This window comes from Condylura cristata, unplaced genomic scaffold, assembly GCF_000260355.1.
Source record: "Condylura cristata isolate star-nosed mole 26May11 unplaced genomic scaffold, ConCri1.0 scaffold00027, whole genome shotgun sequence".
In the NCBI taxonomy this organism is placed as follows: domain Eukaryota; kingdom Metazoa; phylum Chordata; class Mammalia; order Eulipotyphla; family Talpidae; genus Condylura; species Condylura cristata.
In genome coordinates, this window is record NW_004567128.1 from 25,749,498 (window position 1) to 25,766,113 (window position 16,616).

The 16,616-nt window shown below is 35.5% G+C and overlaps 1 protein-coding gene across 3 annotated transcripts in view; it reads left to right on the plus strand.

Annotated features, from left to right (window-relative positions):
• Positions 1 to 16,616, plus strand: part of KDM6A (lysine (K)-specific demethylase 6A) — a 185,056-nt gene that overhangs the window by 78,435 nt on the left and 90,005 nt on the right. For all 3 annotated transcript variants that reach the window (XM_004689966.2, XM_004689969.2, XM_004689968.2), the window contains exons 5-6: positions 7,012 to 7,070; positions 15,372 to 15,492. In XM_004689966.2, the coding sequence (XP_004690023.1) occupies positions 7,012 to 7,070; positions 15,372 to 15,492 (180 nt within the window). The remainder of the gene's footprint in view (positions 1 to 7,011; positions 7,071 to 15,371; positions 15,493 to 16,616) is intronic.

The following is a 16,616-nucleotide window of genomic DNA, read 5'->3' on the forward strand; positions in this document are numbered from 1 at the left end:
TGTATACAGAACTTGGGTACAAGCCAGAGGTATACAGGGACAGTGAGAGGATTCATCAGAGACAGAGTGGGGAGCAGAACAGTTAGATCAACGAAATACACTGCTGAGGGGAGCAGCAGGCGTGTCAGGAGAGGCCTGCCATGCCATGTGAGTCACCTCTGGGGTTGGGGATGCAATCTCTGCTGAAGTGCCTAGGCTAGCTTCATAGTGCTGTGCTTTAACCCTTTGTGCCACCAGAGAGGGCCCAAAGTATTATATTCTTTAATGAAAAGTGCATGACAGTTTATTTAAAGCTGTTAGAGATAGTTTTCTTTTTTTAAAGCAATAAACCTTTCCTAACTATCATATATGCCAGTTAACCTTGCAATAGGGATCAAAGGAGACTTGGATTATATCTCTGCCATTTACAAACTAATATTTCAATGAAAGAGATAAACAGTGTATCCATACACAAGTAGCAGAAAACTTAACTCTATTTGGGCTTGAGGAAATATCAAATAATACTTTTCAAAGAAAGGAAGTAAAGGATGTGTTAAAGCTTTGAAAGGAATTTGTTAGATTGACAAGTGAGTTGAAGAAAAGTTGGCATTGCTTTTTCTAGCAGAGTAAGGAAACATTTTTAAAACTCACAGAAATGTGGAAGAGTGTATTTTATTTCACAGGTCTCTGTGTTGTTTGTCTTAAGGTGGTGGCTGTGAGATTAGGAAAATTAGAAGGAAAGTCATGAAATGAAGATCCCGATCCCCGTAAATCAGGCTCCTCTTCAAAGGAGTTCAAAAATACAAAGTATCATGCTTGAATTGTTAAAATCTTGCTACTAGTGATGGAGGGTAGACTGGAAGGGTGGAAATGGAGGAGAGGCTAGAATTTGAGAAAAAAGTTATGGAACTGTTGAAACAGGCCTGATAAATTCAAGGTCAAAAATTACTTTGAACATTATAGGAATGAAGAAAAGACAGATGTTTAGATTGTAAAATAAGCCCTGAAAATAGGACGGATGTATTTTATTGGTTTGAAGGTGAAAGGGGGAAAAATGTAGGACTTAGTCTTAACTTGGTCCTTGTAAGATTCATGGAGTTTTAGATATTTGTATATGCAGCAGGTGAAAGTAATCAGAAGGCACTTAGAAATCCACTCTTGGATATCATCCCACTCCCACCCCCTTTTATTTTGTTTGGATCCTTGATAGGATTAACAGAATGTCCCTCTCACCCCCACTGAATATCACTGGATATTTACTGTTAGAAAACAATAAGATATAGAAATTTGATATTTTAAAAATAGTTTGGCTTGATGTTAGTAATGCTATACCTGCATAAAAGTATGATTGGCCTCAAAGATGATTACAGGAATATGTGATATTTGATAATGCTACAGTTAAATTGCTGTTGAACCCACAATTGGTAACATTATACCTGTATTTTGATAGTCTCATTATTTGGAACCTGTTTAGCTATCTTTGGCTTTCATCTTAGCTAATAAAGATTTTAAAAGTTTGAGTATTTTACTAATACTCTCTTGTTAATATTACCCTCTCTTTCTCTGGTAAAAGCTGCCTTATTATTGCTGCTTGTTTGTGGGGTAGTTAGTCTAAATATCATTCATAAATCCAAACCATGGTAAATAAGTAGAAAATAGCTCTACCCACAATGGTTTGGATGGGTTAGGGTGGGCGGCAGTGACTGTGGCTTATTGTTTTGATCTTAAGCATACTGGCATTCTGCTGCTGTATTTAAATCTTGTCTTATTTAAAAATCATGATATAGCCATGCCTAGTGCTGAATTGCCTACCCAGTCTAGCTTTTACAAATGGTTGGTACTTGTCACTGTTGAGAAGAAATAACTTGATCAACTTGCAACTTGTGTCCAGTGATTGGAGGCCTATGAATTAAACAGAAGACACATTAACAGGAGAAAGACATTTTTTTTCACAGGTGCTTGCTGCAGTTACTTAATAATGTATAATTCTCAGTACCTGGAAATAATAAGAAAACATGGGGTTTAGGACTTCAGTGGGAAAGTGGTAGGGAAGGTTCTGTTGTACATTTTTTTTTTAAAGATTTATTTATTTGTGCATACAGAACTGGGGTACATACCAGAGGTGCAGGGGTGGTGAGAGAATTCACCAGAGGCAGAATGGCAAGCAGAACAGGCATATCTGTGAAGTACACTACTGAGGGGAGCAGTTGGGTCAGGAGAGGTCTTCTTCGCCATGTGGATCACCTCTAGGGCAGGTGGGGATCGAACTCATATGGAAGTAGCTTTTTATTCTTAGTGCTGTGCTTTAACCCCCTGTGCCACCAGGGACGGCCTGTTGTACATTTTAATGCTGATAGCTGAAGCCACACTTCTTGTTATACTGAGAGTCAGTATTTTCCTAATTGGTAAATTCGTTTGAATGGGGATCATGGGCAGCTGTATTTGCAGGATGCTCTGCTTCAGGCTCAATGTTTGTTTCTCTGATTGGTGATTGTTTAGATGTTTTTCAGTTTAAAGTGATTTTCATACCACTTTGAGAGAGGCTATTAATACTTTCACCACTCTTAACGACCATAACATACTAACAGAAGGGGTAAGAAAAGTAAACGAAACATTTACCCAAGGAAAGTGAAAGCTTTCCTGGGAGCCCCATGGTAGAAATCTATTTGTCTATTTGTTAGAACTGGGGCCACATTACCATTTTATTTTTCTCATTAAAAGTAGTCAGGAAAGAAGAGGATTGGTCAGGCAGTAGTGCTTTCCATGGGGTTTCATAGTTAAGAAAATATGGCAGGGGGAAGGGTCTTTATGTGAGGGTGCCAACTTTTTACTTCATCTCTGTTACTATTCTAAAGCTCATTGTTTTATATAGTTTATTGTGTTTTCCATTCAACTTTATATAGTTCATGGAAGTGACAACAGAATCCTCAACATTTTTTCTTTCACTTTTAAATCATCTGGGGAAACTGAGAGAAGTGTGAAAACAGCTGAAAAATGTAATGTTTGCAGTGTCTGAATTCTGGAGACCTGAAGTACTTCCCTCTCAATCTGGGTTTGTATAGCCTGGAACTCTGATTATGGAACTTAGGATATTCAGGATTTTCTCCAAGAGCTTTGTTGAGGATCATTGAAAATACATTGGATTCTACTATTGGTGAACTACTGATTTAATAAAACAACGTCCTTGACAATAACTTTACTGTTGAAACAGTGTAAGAGCCTTCAGTAGTAGTAATCCCATCAAGTTATATTTTCTTAATTTGCAATTATGATGATCATCAATGATAAGTTTAGGTCAGAAGTTGGCAAACTTCATTGTTAAAGGGGCAGAGCTAGATAGTATTTATTATTACCTCTGCTGTTGCATCTGGAGGTAGCCATAGAGAACACACAATAAATGAGTGGGTATAGTTATGTTCCAGTTAAACTTTGTTTACATGAATAGGTGACTGAGTGCATTTGGCTCATCTGCTGCTATTCTCTGACTCCTTATATAGGTGCTCTAACTTCTTATAAGGACTTGGACTGAAATAAGTATATTTTATGAGCACATTTTTCAAAAAGCAGTTCCTATGACCCATCACAATAGGTTGAAGAAAGACTATATCATATGGAAGCTCATTTTTGGTGGGATTGTACAGTGGAGGCAGTAATAAATTTACTTCAAGGCACACACACTCCCCAGGTCACTATTTCCCAAAATGTGTGGCGTTAGAACCATGGCAGACACAACATGATTTTTCTTCCATCTTCAGTTATCCTTCAGATAGAGCACTCAAGTATTATTTTCCCCCAATACTTATTGGACTTCATTAAGTATTAAATACTTCAATCTTGAAATAAATTATTGTGTACTTAACTTTATAATCTTAATGTTATTGGATTGTAAATTCATTGAAGATAGGAATTTTTATGTTTTGTTTACTACTGTCTTCCCAGACTTATAACTCTTCTGTATTCATAATAAGTTTTCACTGAATATTTTGTTATGGAGAGGGATAAGACTCAAAAATTCCTCCTCCAAATTTTTACATTCTTAATAGGGACCGTGCCTCATACCAATTCTGTGTCCCAGGGTACTGAGCTCATTACTGAACTTGGTGATTGAATTTAGAAAACTTTGAGTGGGCATCTGCTATGTGGAAAGGTGACATAAATGCCTTTGTGCCATTTTTGACTGATGGAGTTTAGTCACAACACAAGTGAAAAATAGGTTAAGAGTGAACTCTGGTGGTGGATCTAGACTCAGTGCCTAAATGTGTTACTTAATATCTGTCTCTGGCAAGTTGCTTCACACTCTGATCCTTGTTTCTTCCTTCAATAAATGAAGCCCTCTATCACCTCTTAGGGTCATTAGGACTTTTTTTTTTTTTTTTTTTAGATTTATTTATTCAAACAGAACTGGGGTACAGGCCAGAGATGCGGTGGGTGAGAGGACTCACCAGAGACAGAGTGGGGCACAGAACAGGCAGATCGACAAAGTACACTGCTGAGGGGAGCAGCGGGCGGGTCAGGAGAGGTCTGCTGCGCCATGTGGTCACCTGCAGGTCAGGCAGGGATCGAACTCATGAGGAAGTGGCTTAAGCTTCTCAGTGCTGCGCTTTAACCCACTGCGCTTTAACCCGCTGCACCACCAGGGAGGGCCCATTAGGACTTTTTAAAGAAAGATGTTATTAACATTTTGGCTAAAACTAGCTTTTTGCTATTGCATAATGTCCTCAAAGGTAGAGTCTGCCCTAAGGCGAAATTTAGAGGTTGGGAAGATTACTTCTGCATTAAAGTGGGGGGAACTGTGGAGCTTTATGGGGAAGGTAGTATTTAAAATGGTTCTTTTTTCAAAAGACTTATTTATTTATGCATATAGAACTGGGGTACAGGCCAAAGGTGCAGGAGTGGTGAGAGGATTCACCAGAGGCAGAACAAGGAGCAGAACAGGCAGATCAATGAAAGTACATTGCTAAGGAGAGCAGTGGGTGGGTCAGGAAAGGTCTGCCACACCATGTGGGTCACCTCCCTGGCTGGGGATTGAACTCACGTTGAAGCAGCTGCAGCAAGCTTCATGTTGCTACATTTTAACCATTTGCATCACCAGGGAGGACCCCTTACAATGGATCTTAAATAATAGAATTTATATAGATTGTGATAAGATTTTCTAAAGTGGGGGCTGCTCAACAACTATGAACAAAGTAAGGACTTAGCAGAATCAGAGTGTGTCCTGAAACCAGAAATGTCTCACAATAAATTTTTATTTCTGCTGTGCCCCACACCACCTTCTCTAGATAGTTAACTATATTAGTAAAATATGTTTGTTTTTATTCATCCATGTCCTCTCTCTCTCCTCCATCTCTCCTAAGAAGACAAGTGTCTTTCAAATATTAACTTTCTGGATAGAATATTTCATGACTCTAATACTCTGAATGTCCTTGGTTTTTCCCTTTCTCCTACACACACCTGGATTGTGTACTTTTGGGGGAGCTGGGAGTGTATATTTTAACCAATTTGGCTTGTGCAGCTTTTGAATATTGGCCCTGCCTGAAAATAGAACTTCCATATGACCTAGCAGTCCCACTCCCAGGTATATACCCAAAGGACTCAAAAACATTGATTCAAAAGGACACCCGCACCCCCCCCCATGTTTATTGCTGCTTTCTTTAAAATAGGAAAGATGAGGAATGAATCCAAATGCCTAAAAATAGAAGACTAGATTAAAAAGATGTGGTACATAAACACAATGGAATATTACTCGGCAATCAAAAAGGGTCAAACTCATGTCTTCTGCAGCAACATGAATGGAGTTGGAAGGGATCATTTATTTTCTTACATTGTTCATTTTTGTACAGTAATTGATTTCTCCCGTCAGGTGTAGTCCTTGTAGCTATCTTAATCACCATATCACTTGTGAACCATCACCATAGTCCCTTGTGCTCTTCCCTCCCTGGTTGTGACCCCTCACTCTCATTCCCTTGCTGTATGTGTGCTTCAGATCTATGGCCAGCTTGTAAGTTTTGTCTTTTCCTTGACTTTTTGTTCATTTTCTCTTTATTGCACATATAAGTGTAACTATCTGATAGTTATGTTTTTGATCTGATTTATTTTGCTAGCATAATCCCTTTCTAGCTCCATCGGTATTCCTGTAAATGGCACGAGGTTCTTTTTTGATAGCTAAATAGTATTCCATGCTGTGTGTATACATACATACATACATTATATCTCACAACTTTTTGATTTGTCTGTTATGAAAAACCTTTTTTAAATCAAGAGTAAACATTTTCAAGTTTTAGAATATAGATTTGTTTATAATGATCAGTGTGAAAGATTTTACTTTCTTACATGGGAAGATTTACTAAAACCTGTTTACTCATTGATACAGTACCTAGTAGGTTGCCTACTTGGATAAAAGGGAGTAGCCAGCTAGTTGCTCTTTGAGGGCCAGAAGTCAAAGATAGTCTGAATAACCACCTGTATGTTTTGTACTGCAAAGGGAATCAGTGATGTTTAAAGCCCAAACTGCATATAACAAAGTATTGTTTTAGTGTGTGGTTTTTTTTTTTTTAATTACTGAAAATAGTTCTAGGTTTCTATTGTGCATTTCCTGTGATTTCTGACTATATTCTTGGCAACACTACACAGAATTAAATCTAATTGAAGAAAAAGGGGAAAACTACAAGTGTAACTGAGAGGGGAGGGATAGCATAGTCCAAGAATTTTCTTTCTCTTTTCTTACTATGTAATAGTAGGTTTTCATTTCTATCTGCCATAAAATTCTTCTGGTAATTTTTTTTTTTTTTTTAAATTTCAGGACAGGCTTGATTAAAAAAGAAGTTATAATATCTGCCCAAGTTGGTTGGAATGTGTACCAGTACCACCTGCTGACTCATTACTGTTATTTCGTCTTTTACAAATAGAAATACATTGTAATGCAGAATAGAGTTTTAACTAAGATAACTTGGGCACCATATTTTCTATTTATAATGCCACATGTATTAGGTATACTTGTTTTTCCTAAATGTCTGTTTTCTCCTTTCTTTACAGAATGCTGCCTTTTTATATGGTCTTGGTTTGGTCTACTTCCATTATAATGCATTTCAGTGGTAAGTTAACATAAACTAATTCCACCTATTTTCAGCAAATGGTTGTGTTTATGTGGTGTTTTGTGTGTGTATTTTCTAAATATAAAGTATTTTAATGTCAATAAGCCTTTATTTTTCAATAAACTCTTGAAATTAGATTTTTCTTCAGAGATACTGGACCACTTTAGATTGTAGTTGTATGTTATCCTAAAAGAATTATAAAAATGTGATTAAAGAAGGCTTGAATTAGACAGCATTTGGAATTTCTCCCTTACCAACCTGTGGTGTACCCCAAGTTATTTGAACTGGTAAATAAGTCACATTTTAGGATCAGTGGGTAATACATCAATGATGATCAGGATTAAAAAAAAAAAATCTGTCCAGACTTCTAGACAGGGTTCACCACATCCCACTTCCTCCTTCCCCCAACACACATGTGTAGGTGTGGTATTAATTTCCAGTAAGTAGGCACCAGATTATAAACTCTCAGTTCTCTTTTCTATAAAATAGGAAAAATGTTACCACCTTCAGAGTCAGACATTTTACATATGATAATAAAGTTTTATAAACTGAAAGTGTAGGGCCCTGTTGTTACTGCCTTTATCCCGCTGTGTTTCTTTCTCTTTGTTTACTTACCAGGCAATAGTGTGCCCCAATGTAAAGAGCCATAGAATTTGAGTTGGAAGATTGATAGTCTGCTTAGATTGACCTCGAGATAAATAAGCTCTGTACATATGCTTCCTTATTTGTGTGTGTGTGTGTGTGTGTGTGTGTGTGTAACAATATTGCAAGTCAATCACTTCCCTGTTCTGCTTTACAGTTTTGATGGTCAAATCAGATAGTCTATATTTTGTAAACTGTAAAGCCCTATGGTAGATATTTTTTATTTGAAGTATTTCTGATTGTCAGTTTTTACCTTACTTTTAAGCTGTGCAAGTGCCATGACATTCCAAAGATAGGTTTTCATCAAAGGTTACAGTGCTGTCATATATCTGTTAAACATCCTGAATATTTTAAATATGCATTGGCACTGATATCATGGTTTCTCTGATGAGACTTTAGACACGAATGACTTCCTATATGCTATTTGTTTCTCTTTGCTTTTAGTCTTGTTTTTTGATCATGTGTGAAAGTACTGCATTGTTAGAGAACAGATGTGTTTAGACACAGAGTATTGAAAATATTCAGATCAATCATTTTCTTTGGAAACTATGAAGTTATACTTGATCTTCATAAAGAAGCTTTATAGTTCTTATCTATTAATCTCTTAATTTCTTGAAAATCCTATCCATAGAATTTACACTTCTAAATTTTAGAACTAGAAGTGGTCTTAGAAACACATTAGTTTTTTTTCTGCCTTTTTAAAAAAAATTTTACATTATTTTGTACATATATATATATATTCATCTCAATTGTAATCCCCACGGGTTTCCCATCACCATAGTCCCGTGCACTACCCCCCCCCCCCCCTTTTTGATCCCATTCCCCACTCCACCCCCATAAAATGTCTCTGGTATATGGCTGTTATTATTCTTATTATTTTCTCGCCTGGTCCATTATACTCCTGCTATGAGCGAAACCATCCAGTATTTTTCTTTCTCTTTCTGGCTTATCTCACTAAGCATGATCTTTTCCAGCTCCATCCAAGTTGCTGCAAAAGGCATGTGAAACACATTAGTTTTTAACTTAATTTTGTATATGAAGAAAACAAGGGGTGGTGGGTGTGGGTGTATATATATCTCAGTATTTTGAAATTGTTTAATTAGTGATAGAAGCAAGCTTGAGCTCAGATTCTCCAATTTAATAATTTTTCTTTTATGCTCCATCCCAAAGTTATAAGATTGCCAGGTGGTTATCTTTTAATTACTATTTGTAGTTTTTCTTCTGGGCACATTAGTAAGATCTTTATGGCCAGCCAGAAATAATTTAGGGTGAAATTCAAGGCAAAGAACTCTAAAGTGTAGGGATAAACATGTATACCTTACAACAGCCAGTTTTCAACTATCTGTGATAACTCATGACTGCCCTGTGCATTGAAAACATAAACATAAAATCAGTAGTCAGTTGAAGCCATTGGAGTGCTTTTGTAAGTATGTGACCATGACAATGTCAAGTAAGTAAGTGGGCTTGTTGCTGTGGAAAATTACGATTTTTGATTTCCTATTTGCATATGCTTTTTATAACCTTTAGTTGATATAATACATGAAACTGAATGATATAAGAAGGATGTAATGTCTGAATCAATAGGTCCCCTCTGTTATTTTGACCCTGTCCTCGTCATCACATTTTCTCACATTTTAAGTTTCAACTTTCTAGCTGCTTCCTAAAATGAAATATCTTAAAGCCTGTTTGAATCCATCCTGGGTCTGTGTTTCTCTTTTGCTGGTCAAGTGTTTTCATTAACTCTGTGCCCTAACTTTTGCTTTTACTTACCTTGGTATTTCTTTTTGGTAACACAATTGGAAAGCACTGGAGTAAGTGCTTGGTGAGAGAATAGCCTGAATGAATAGGAACACTATTAGGCCAAAATTGTATTTGTTCTATTTGTAGGTAGATTTTAATTGATAGGATCTTGTTTTTTATTTTTATTTTTTTTTAACTTTTAATTAAGCACCAGTTTCTTTGGTATTTGTTGAAAAAAATTTTACTAGATAAGAGTGAGTGTGGTGGCATGCCTTTGTGTGTGTGTGTGGGGGGTCAGCTCAAATACTGTCTAGGATTAATCTTAGAATACTATATCTTTGGTACATTAATAGTTTAAAATTTGATACTGTTAATGAGGTCTGTTTGCATTTGACTAGATTAAGTATTGATAATGTGTGTGACCAATGTGCGTTGGGGTTGGCGATGGTGTCAAGTCTTCAGAATAATTTTATTAGCCTTTATTACCTGCTACCTTATTTGTTTTCTTGCCATATTATGATTTTTATTGTGTTTTTGTGTGTGTGTGTGTGTGTGTGTGTGTGTGTGTGGTTGATTTTTATGGTTTTCTTGTATATCAGGTTCACATATTTGGTTACTTTTCCATTTTCTGTTGCTGCCTCTTTTTAAATTTACCCATGTCAGAAAGTAATAGAACCACTGTTACTTCCTCCTTGGACTTACCATGGTTCAGTTTTGCTGATATCTCATTCAATAATCTGGAACCAAACTGAAAAATAGGTGTCCAGAAAGAAAAAGAAAGCCATAGAAGCACAAAATAAAGGTAACTATATAGAGCCAATCTGTAAAATCATTTTTTTACGCATGCCTTCACTTGTTCATGATGGTACCACTGGTGGGAGTACCTGGAACTCAGCCTTTCCTCTCCTTTACTAAGGAACCTGTATCCGTGGGTGAGAGGAATTGAAGTACATACAAAATAAATGGCTACAACTTGTAGCTTTGTGTCTAATAAATCTATCCACCTGAAAAATCTTTGCTCTACTCTGTAATCTGTATTACCCTTCATCTATATCAGATTGGTTTTATGGTAGCAAATCTAAGAGATATATAGCTCTAATGTGTTAGAGGAAGAGGATTTGGAAAGGAAAATGCCCAGATCTAATTGATAGGCCTGGTAAGGAAATGTGTTAGTCATTATTATGTTGGCTTCAATAATACTTATGGTAACTAGGGAAAGAGGTGAGTTCAATTAACACATGACAAGAGAAGATTCTTTAGGATCCATTTTTATAACACTATACCAATTGCAAATATTTTATGGGGATAAAACTGCTTTGGGTGCAAACTTAAACCTAATGTAGTTGTGATATCATTGATCTGAGGTTTGAAGCTTTGAGTATGGCAAAACCCTAGTATATTTTTGAGCTATTTCAATACAACCTAATGTTCTTAGTTTTAGCATATTTCCATTAAAATAACACATTTCATATTATCCCTTGTTGAGTTTACTGTGTATACTTTTCTTTTGAAAAAATGCTAGTAGATAACTGAGACAATTCTGGCAAAGTTATATTTACCAGTGACACAAGCATTGCCAGAGAAAATTTGGAAGGACTTGGACTAACTAAGCTTCATGGAAATCATAGATAAAAGCATAACTCTTGGAATAGGGTAGAGGGGGAAACAAATGGTCTGGAGTGACGAAAAAAAAGACTGGATAAAAGGAAAAAAAGAACCAATAGGAAATTTTATTAGCAGATATAAGTTGGGAATAACCCAGTGAATGATACTTCAACTTAACCTTACATTTAAGGTCCCCTTTGGTTCAGCCTCAAATAATCTTTCCAGACTTACTTGCTCCTGTAAATACATTGTGTTAGTCACATTTCCCTGAAAATGTCCTAAACGGTTTTTTTTAAACATATTGTAACTTTATACTTAATAGTAGTTGTTTGGTCTGCCTTCTTTCATCTCCACCTTTAAAAATCTTATCTGTCTCCTTATTGCTTCATCATATCTGGTTTTCTCATTTACAAAGAGCCTGCAAATTGCCTAACTTGTGTGTGTGGAAGTGCCTATCTGTTGTGTGTGTATACGTTACCACTGATATTTTCCCTTTTACATTAGTATGAAATTTGTGGACTTAGTACATAGCAGATGTCTTTGGAGAGACTATAATTTTCAGACTCAACTTTATTAATTATGTAGTTATGTTTGTTTTCAAATGTACTGAAACTATGCTGGGGATGTTCAGTGAATATTCTTTTTACCCATAACTTAGTAAAGTTCTAGAGGAGGCATTTTTAAAATGGACTTTCTAGGAATTTTAATTAAAAAAAGGACCATTGTTCTAAAATATATTACTTGTAAACGTTTTTGTTAGTAATGCTATTGATGCTTTGACTTTCTGTTATGTCCTTTTTCAGTTGTTAACATTGACAAGTATAAAAAATGTTTTAAGCTAAATCTATGAGAAACAGTTTGGTATTTAAAAACTGCATTTTTTTTTTTTAGATTTTAAGGGAAAATGTCAGTGATACTCAGTAATGCACTTTTTTATTCTTTAGTAGGTAATTTGAAATTTATAAATCTCTGTTAATCATATAGATATTTTTCATCTTTGAAATTTGCTGTCAGAATTCTGAGGTTAAAGTTTATATGTATTGATATTTTAGTCTAACTTGTGCTGCAGAGATCATGTTCTGACTACAAACATTTTGTTGAGATATGAATGCAGTAAAAGGATGACAAAAATTAGAATGTAATGGTGTGAGTGGTACCTGTTTTCTCTACACACTTTCCCTTTCCCAATAACATGTTTTTAAGGAGGCATATACAAACTTACACACATGCATGCACACCACCCCACACCCGTCTTTTTTTTCCCCTCTGGGTACCATATATTATTGAACAAGCTCACAGGAGAGAAAGGTGGGCAGATGTTTAGAAAAGAAGATGAAAATGATATGTGTTTTGTGTTAGATGAGAACTGATCGGTAAAGAGATTGTGGAGCTGCTTCTCCACTTTACACTGCCTACCTTAGTAAGAAGTCTAAGTTAGCTAACTATAAAAGTGTTGGCGTTAGTAAACATCTGTTAAACAAAAATTTTAATCTATTAATAGAAGAATAATAATAAATAAATATAAACCCTAAGGAGTAGAGTACTTTGAAAAATGGAGGATAGTACACCATGAGGTAGAGAATACAGTAATTATAGAGTGGACCTTATTGCTAGTTGACACTAAGCAACAAATAGTAGGTATTGAGTTTCGAGATGAGTGTTGAAGGTAATAGTGGATTTAGGTGATGAAGTAGAAGATTATCAGCTTTCCAGGAAGGAGAATATAGTGGGGAGAAGCAGTGAATTGGAGATGGCCAGCATTTGTTTAACAAAGTGTCTGAGACAAACCCCATAGCTGAGAAAGAGAAATGTTAGTGCAGAACTGGAAATGAAATTGAATAGCTGCTGTTCAGACCTTAAATGCTACAGAGATTTGACTCACATAGTATCATGGTTAGTAGATAATCTGGAGCTACATGTTGAAGACACATAGGCAAGCCAGAGCCGACCCAAGAGAAGTAAAGGGGAGTGTATGTCTGCAATCTAGTAATTTAGATACTAAAGTCTGCAAGGAATTTGAAGGAAATTTTGAAACAAGGAGAACTTGATGATTAGATATTTATTGCTCACACCAGGTCATGAGCACTTTTAATAATAGTCTTTAAAGAGTAAACACAGTGTGGCTCAAGCTAATGTGTTGAATATGCATTTTTGCTTATAAGTCAAATGACACTATGTAGTATGTAAGCATATATTGAGAATGTGTTAAATAAACTTTAAATCACATTGTGAACTAAATGGATAAAATGTCATGCTAAAGGCATCTATGGAGTAAAACACATCTATTAATAGTAGGTTTAGAGGAAAAGTTGAAAACAGAACCTGAGACATAGTAGGACTTTATAGGGTTATTGCTCTGCTCTGTGTTCTCCCTTATTTCCTCACATACCCTTCCTTAGTCTTTTCTTTTCCCCCTTTTGTCTGTCTTCCTTTGCTGTCTTGCATTGCCATTTTTTTTTTAATGCCTTTGACTCAGGATTGCCTTGTATTTTATTGGCATGTGTGGCCATTGCTTAGTTCTCACCCATTCGATAAAAAGAGTTTTCTGACCCATAGCATAAGGTAAGGTTAATAATTAGGACTTTATGAAGCATGACCCATAATTTTTATTATTATAAAATATAAAATAAACTTAAAGGAAATGCTTATGCATATATTTTTTTAACATGCTGTTACAAACATTGATAGCCATTATCTAGGTCAGGAAATAAAAAATAGCTTTAATACCAGAAGCTTCCAAAAGCCCCTACACACTCTTTCCCACTTTAATGTTTATTTAGCTTCATTTATTACTGCAGTTGTTCTCTTCCTAACCCTTTTTAATGCCTCCTCTTAAATGCCTGTATTATTCTCCCCTCAACTAACACATTCTTCGTCTTCCTTCCTGTCCCCACATTTCTGCTCATTTAGAAAGTAGTAGCTCTAGATATGACCAAGAGAATGTAGACTGAAGCTACAGAAAGGTTTGATAAATGTACAAGAATACCTCTTAACAGTGTGCAGATATCTTAAATTCTGATTGAGAGATAATAGGAAACTGCCTTTGAAGGAGAATGGTGATTTATCTCACATCTTTCCTGTCCTTTGACTTCCCTCTCCTGCCTATACATATCAGATAATAAAACACATACATACCCCATCCATTTTAAAAAGCCACTACCATATAGATACCAAAGCTCCTTTTCAGGAAGAATGCATTTAGGTGTAAAGGTATCTGATGGCAGATTTATTTGTCGCGCCCCCCCCCCCCATAAATACCACCTTTTAAAGACAGGTGTAATATTAATTTGCTATATTTTGTTTTGTGATGTCTTTAACTGCTTATATAATTGACTTTTGTTTTGGAATCATGCAAGATTCCAAGTAGCAACCTGTAATATATGTAGAGGCAGAGCATAGTTGCTAAAATGCTTTGCAAAAAATATATTCATTTATATTTAGGATAAGACTTAAATCATATAGAGAGATATAAAAATAATGCCTAGCATAATGCTATATCTGATGTCATGATGTTTAAAATTCAAAGTAGGTATCTTTTTTATATTTTTAATAATTCATTTTTCATGAGGTAGTACAGTAATATAATCAAACTGAGTGATACAAAAATATACTCAGTGAAAAGTATCCCTCTTCCCACTCTTGCATTAGTTCTCTTGGCAACCACTACCTTTTATGAAGGATAAAATATGAATTTTGGGTAAAATTGGATCAATGGAAAGTGACATAGATTAGTGAAACCAGAAGCAGACCTGCATAAATACGAATTTTTGACTCATGACAAATTGGTATTGTAGAACTGTGGTGAGAAATGCAAAAAACAAAACAAAAAAAACCCAAAAACCACCCAAACCTGTCTCACACCATATAAAAAATAAAGTACAGATGGATTATAAACCAAAATACCAGAAACAAAAATTTTTAAAAGGAACACTTGTTTTTGTGGTATAAATAAATATACCACAAACAAAAAACCTGTCTTCAAACAAAAACCTGTCCCACATTTCTCTCCCCAATAAAATTCCAGATACGGTAAGACTTGGTACTCAACATTAATAATGTTATTAGATCATAAAAGCTTGAATAATTAAAAATAGTTCTAAATAATCTTCCTTTTCTACTTTATCTATTCAATCATATGTAAGACCTAAGTGCCCCATCCCAATTTTTTATTTAACTGTTCGTTCACATTATCTTAATAAAACTGGCATTTCCTTTAAAATTGTGTTGCAGAAAAACAGGTTTTACTGTACTACCAGTCAAAAAGTTCATGTAAGTATTAATAAGTTAAGATATCTTATGTCTGTATTCTTTCAGGGCAATTAAAGCATTTCAGGAGGTGCTTTATGTTGATCCCAGCTTTTGTCGAGCCAAGGAAATTCATTTACGACTTGGGCTTATGTTCAAAGTGAACACAGACTATGAGTCTAGTTTAAAGGTAGGTTGTTTTATTTGTTTTTCTTTTTTTCTTTTCCTCCAAATAACACCCTCTTCCCTCCTCCCCCCGTGTGCAGTTTTCATTTGGCAAGGGGAGGGGATTGGTGGGCTGGGCTGGAATGGGTTATTTTCTGGTGGTTGTTAAATATCAGACCATTGAGAATACTGGATAGTATATTAAGACTTCGAGAGCTAATCTGAAGATTTAGTGGAAAATCTTTATCAAATATCAACTGGGGAATATATAGGTTGGGTTTCAAGATCAAATTCATGCTACTAAAAAAACTAAATGGTAATCATTAAAACAGATTTTTTTCGAAGTTTTGTGCTCTGTCATCAGGAAAGGATGAAGGTTTCAACCATCGTTTGTACATCTAAAATGCTCCTTAATGAAAATGAAGTTACTGGCCACCAGGGAGGTCAGAATTAGCAATTTAATGGTATTGCATCTGTGACCCAATCATTGACTATTTGCTTGGGTCTCACTAGAAATCTACCCACCTCCACCAGCAGGATTCATCTCCTGTCTAAATTACATATAAAAAAGTACTCTCTGCAAATCATTTGAACTGCTGGTTTTGTGAGTATAAACATTTTTGAAGAAATATGTTGTTGGGGGGGAATAATTTATTTTCTGCAGCTGCTTCAGCATGAGTTCTGTCCCCACTGCCCCGCCAGGGAGGTGATGGAATAATTTATTTTCTATGGAAATCTTGTATTTCTCATTGAGTTTGTTGAGTTGTCTGTGCTGTCACTTCAGATCTCATGGGACTTTTCATGAAATCAGTGTACTACAAACCTGCATAGTAAAAGCTTTTTGAAAGGATTAGATTTTCTGTGAGAAAGACCTCTAAATTTTTGTGGATTTATGACTGTGTTATGGTCGCCATATTCTAAATATCTCCATTGATGATTATTTTGATTTTGAAGAAGGATGTAAAGAATGACACCATAGTAGGCTGCAATTCGAATTCACCAAAAAGGAACTTACTGAATTTTTTTTTTTAATGATCAATTATAACTTTTATTATGGTATCATTTCTTTTTTTTTTTTTAATTACAAAAGTTTATTTTTACATCATTGTGTACATTTTTTCCCCCATCTCGATTGATTGTAATCCCCGC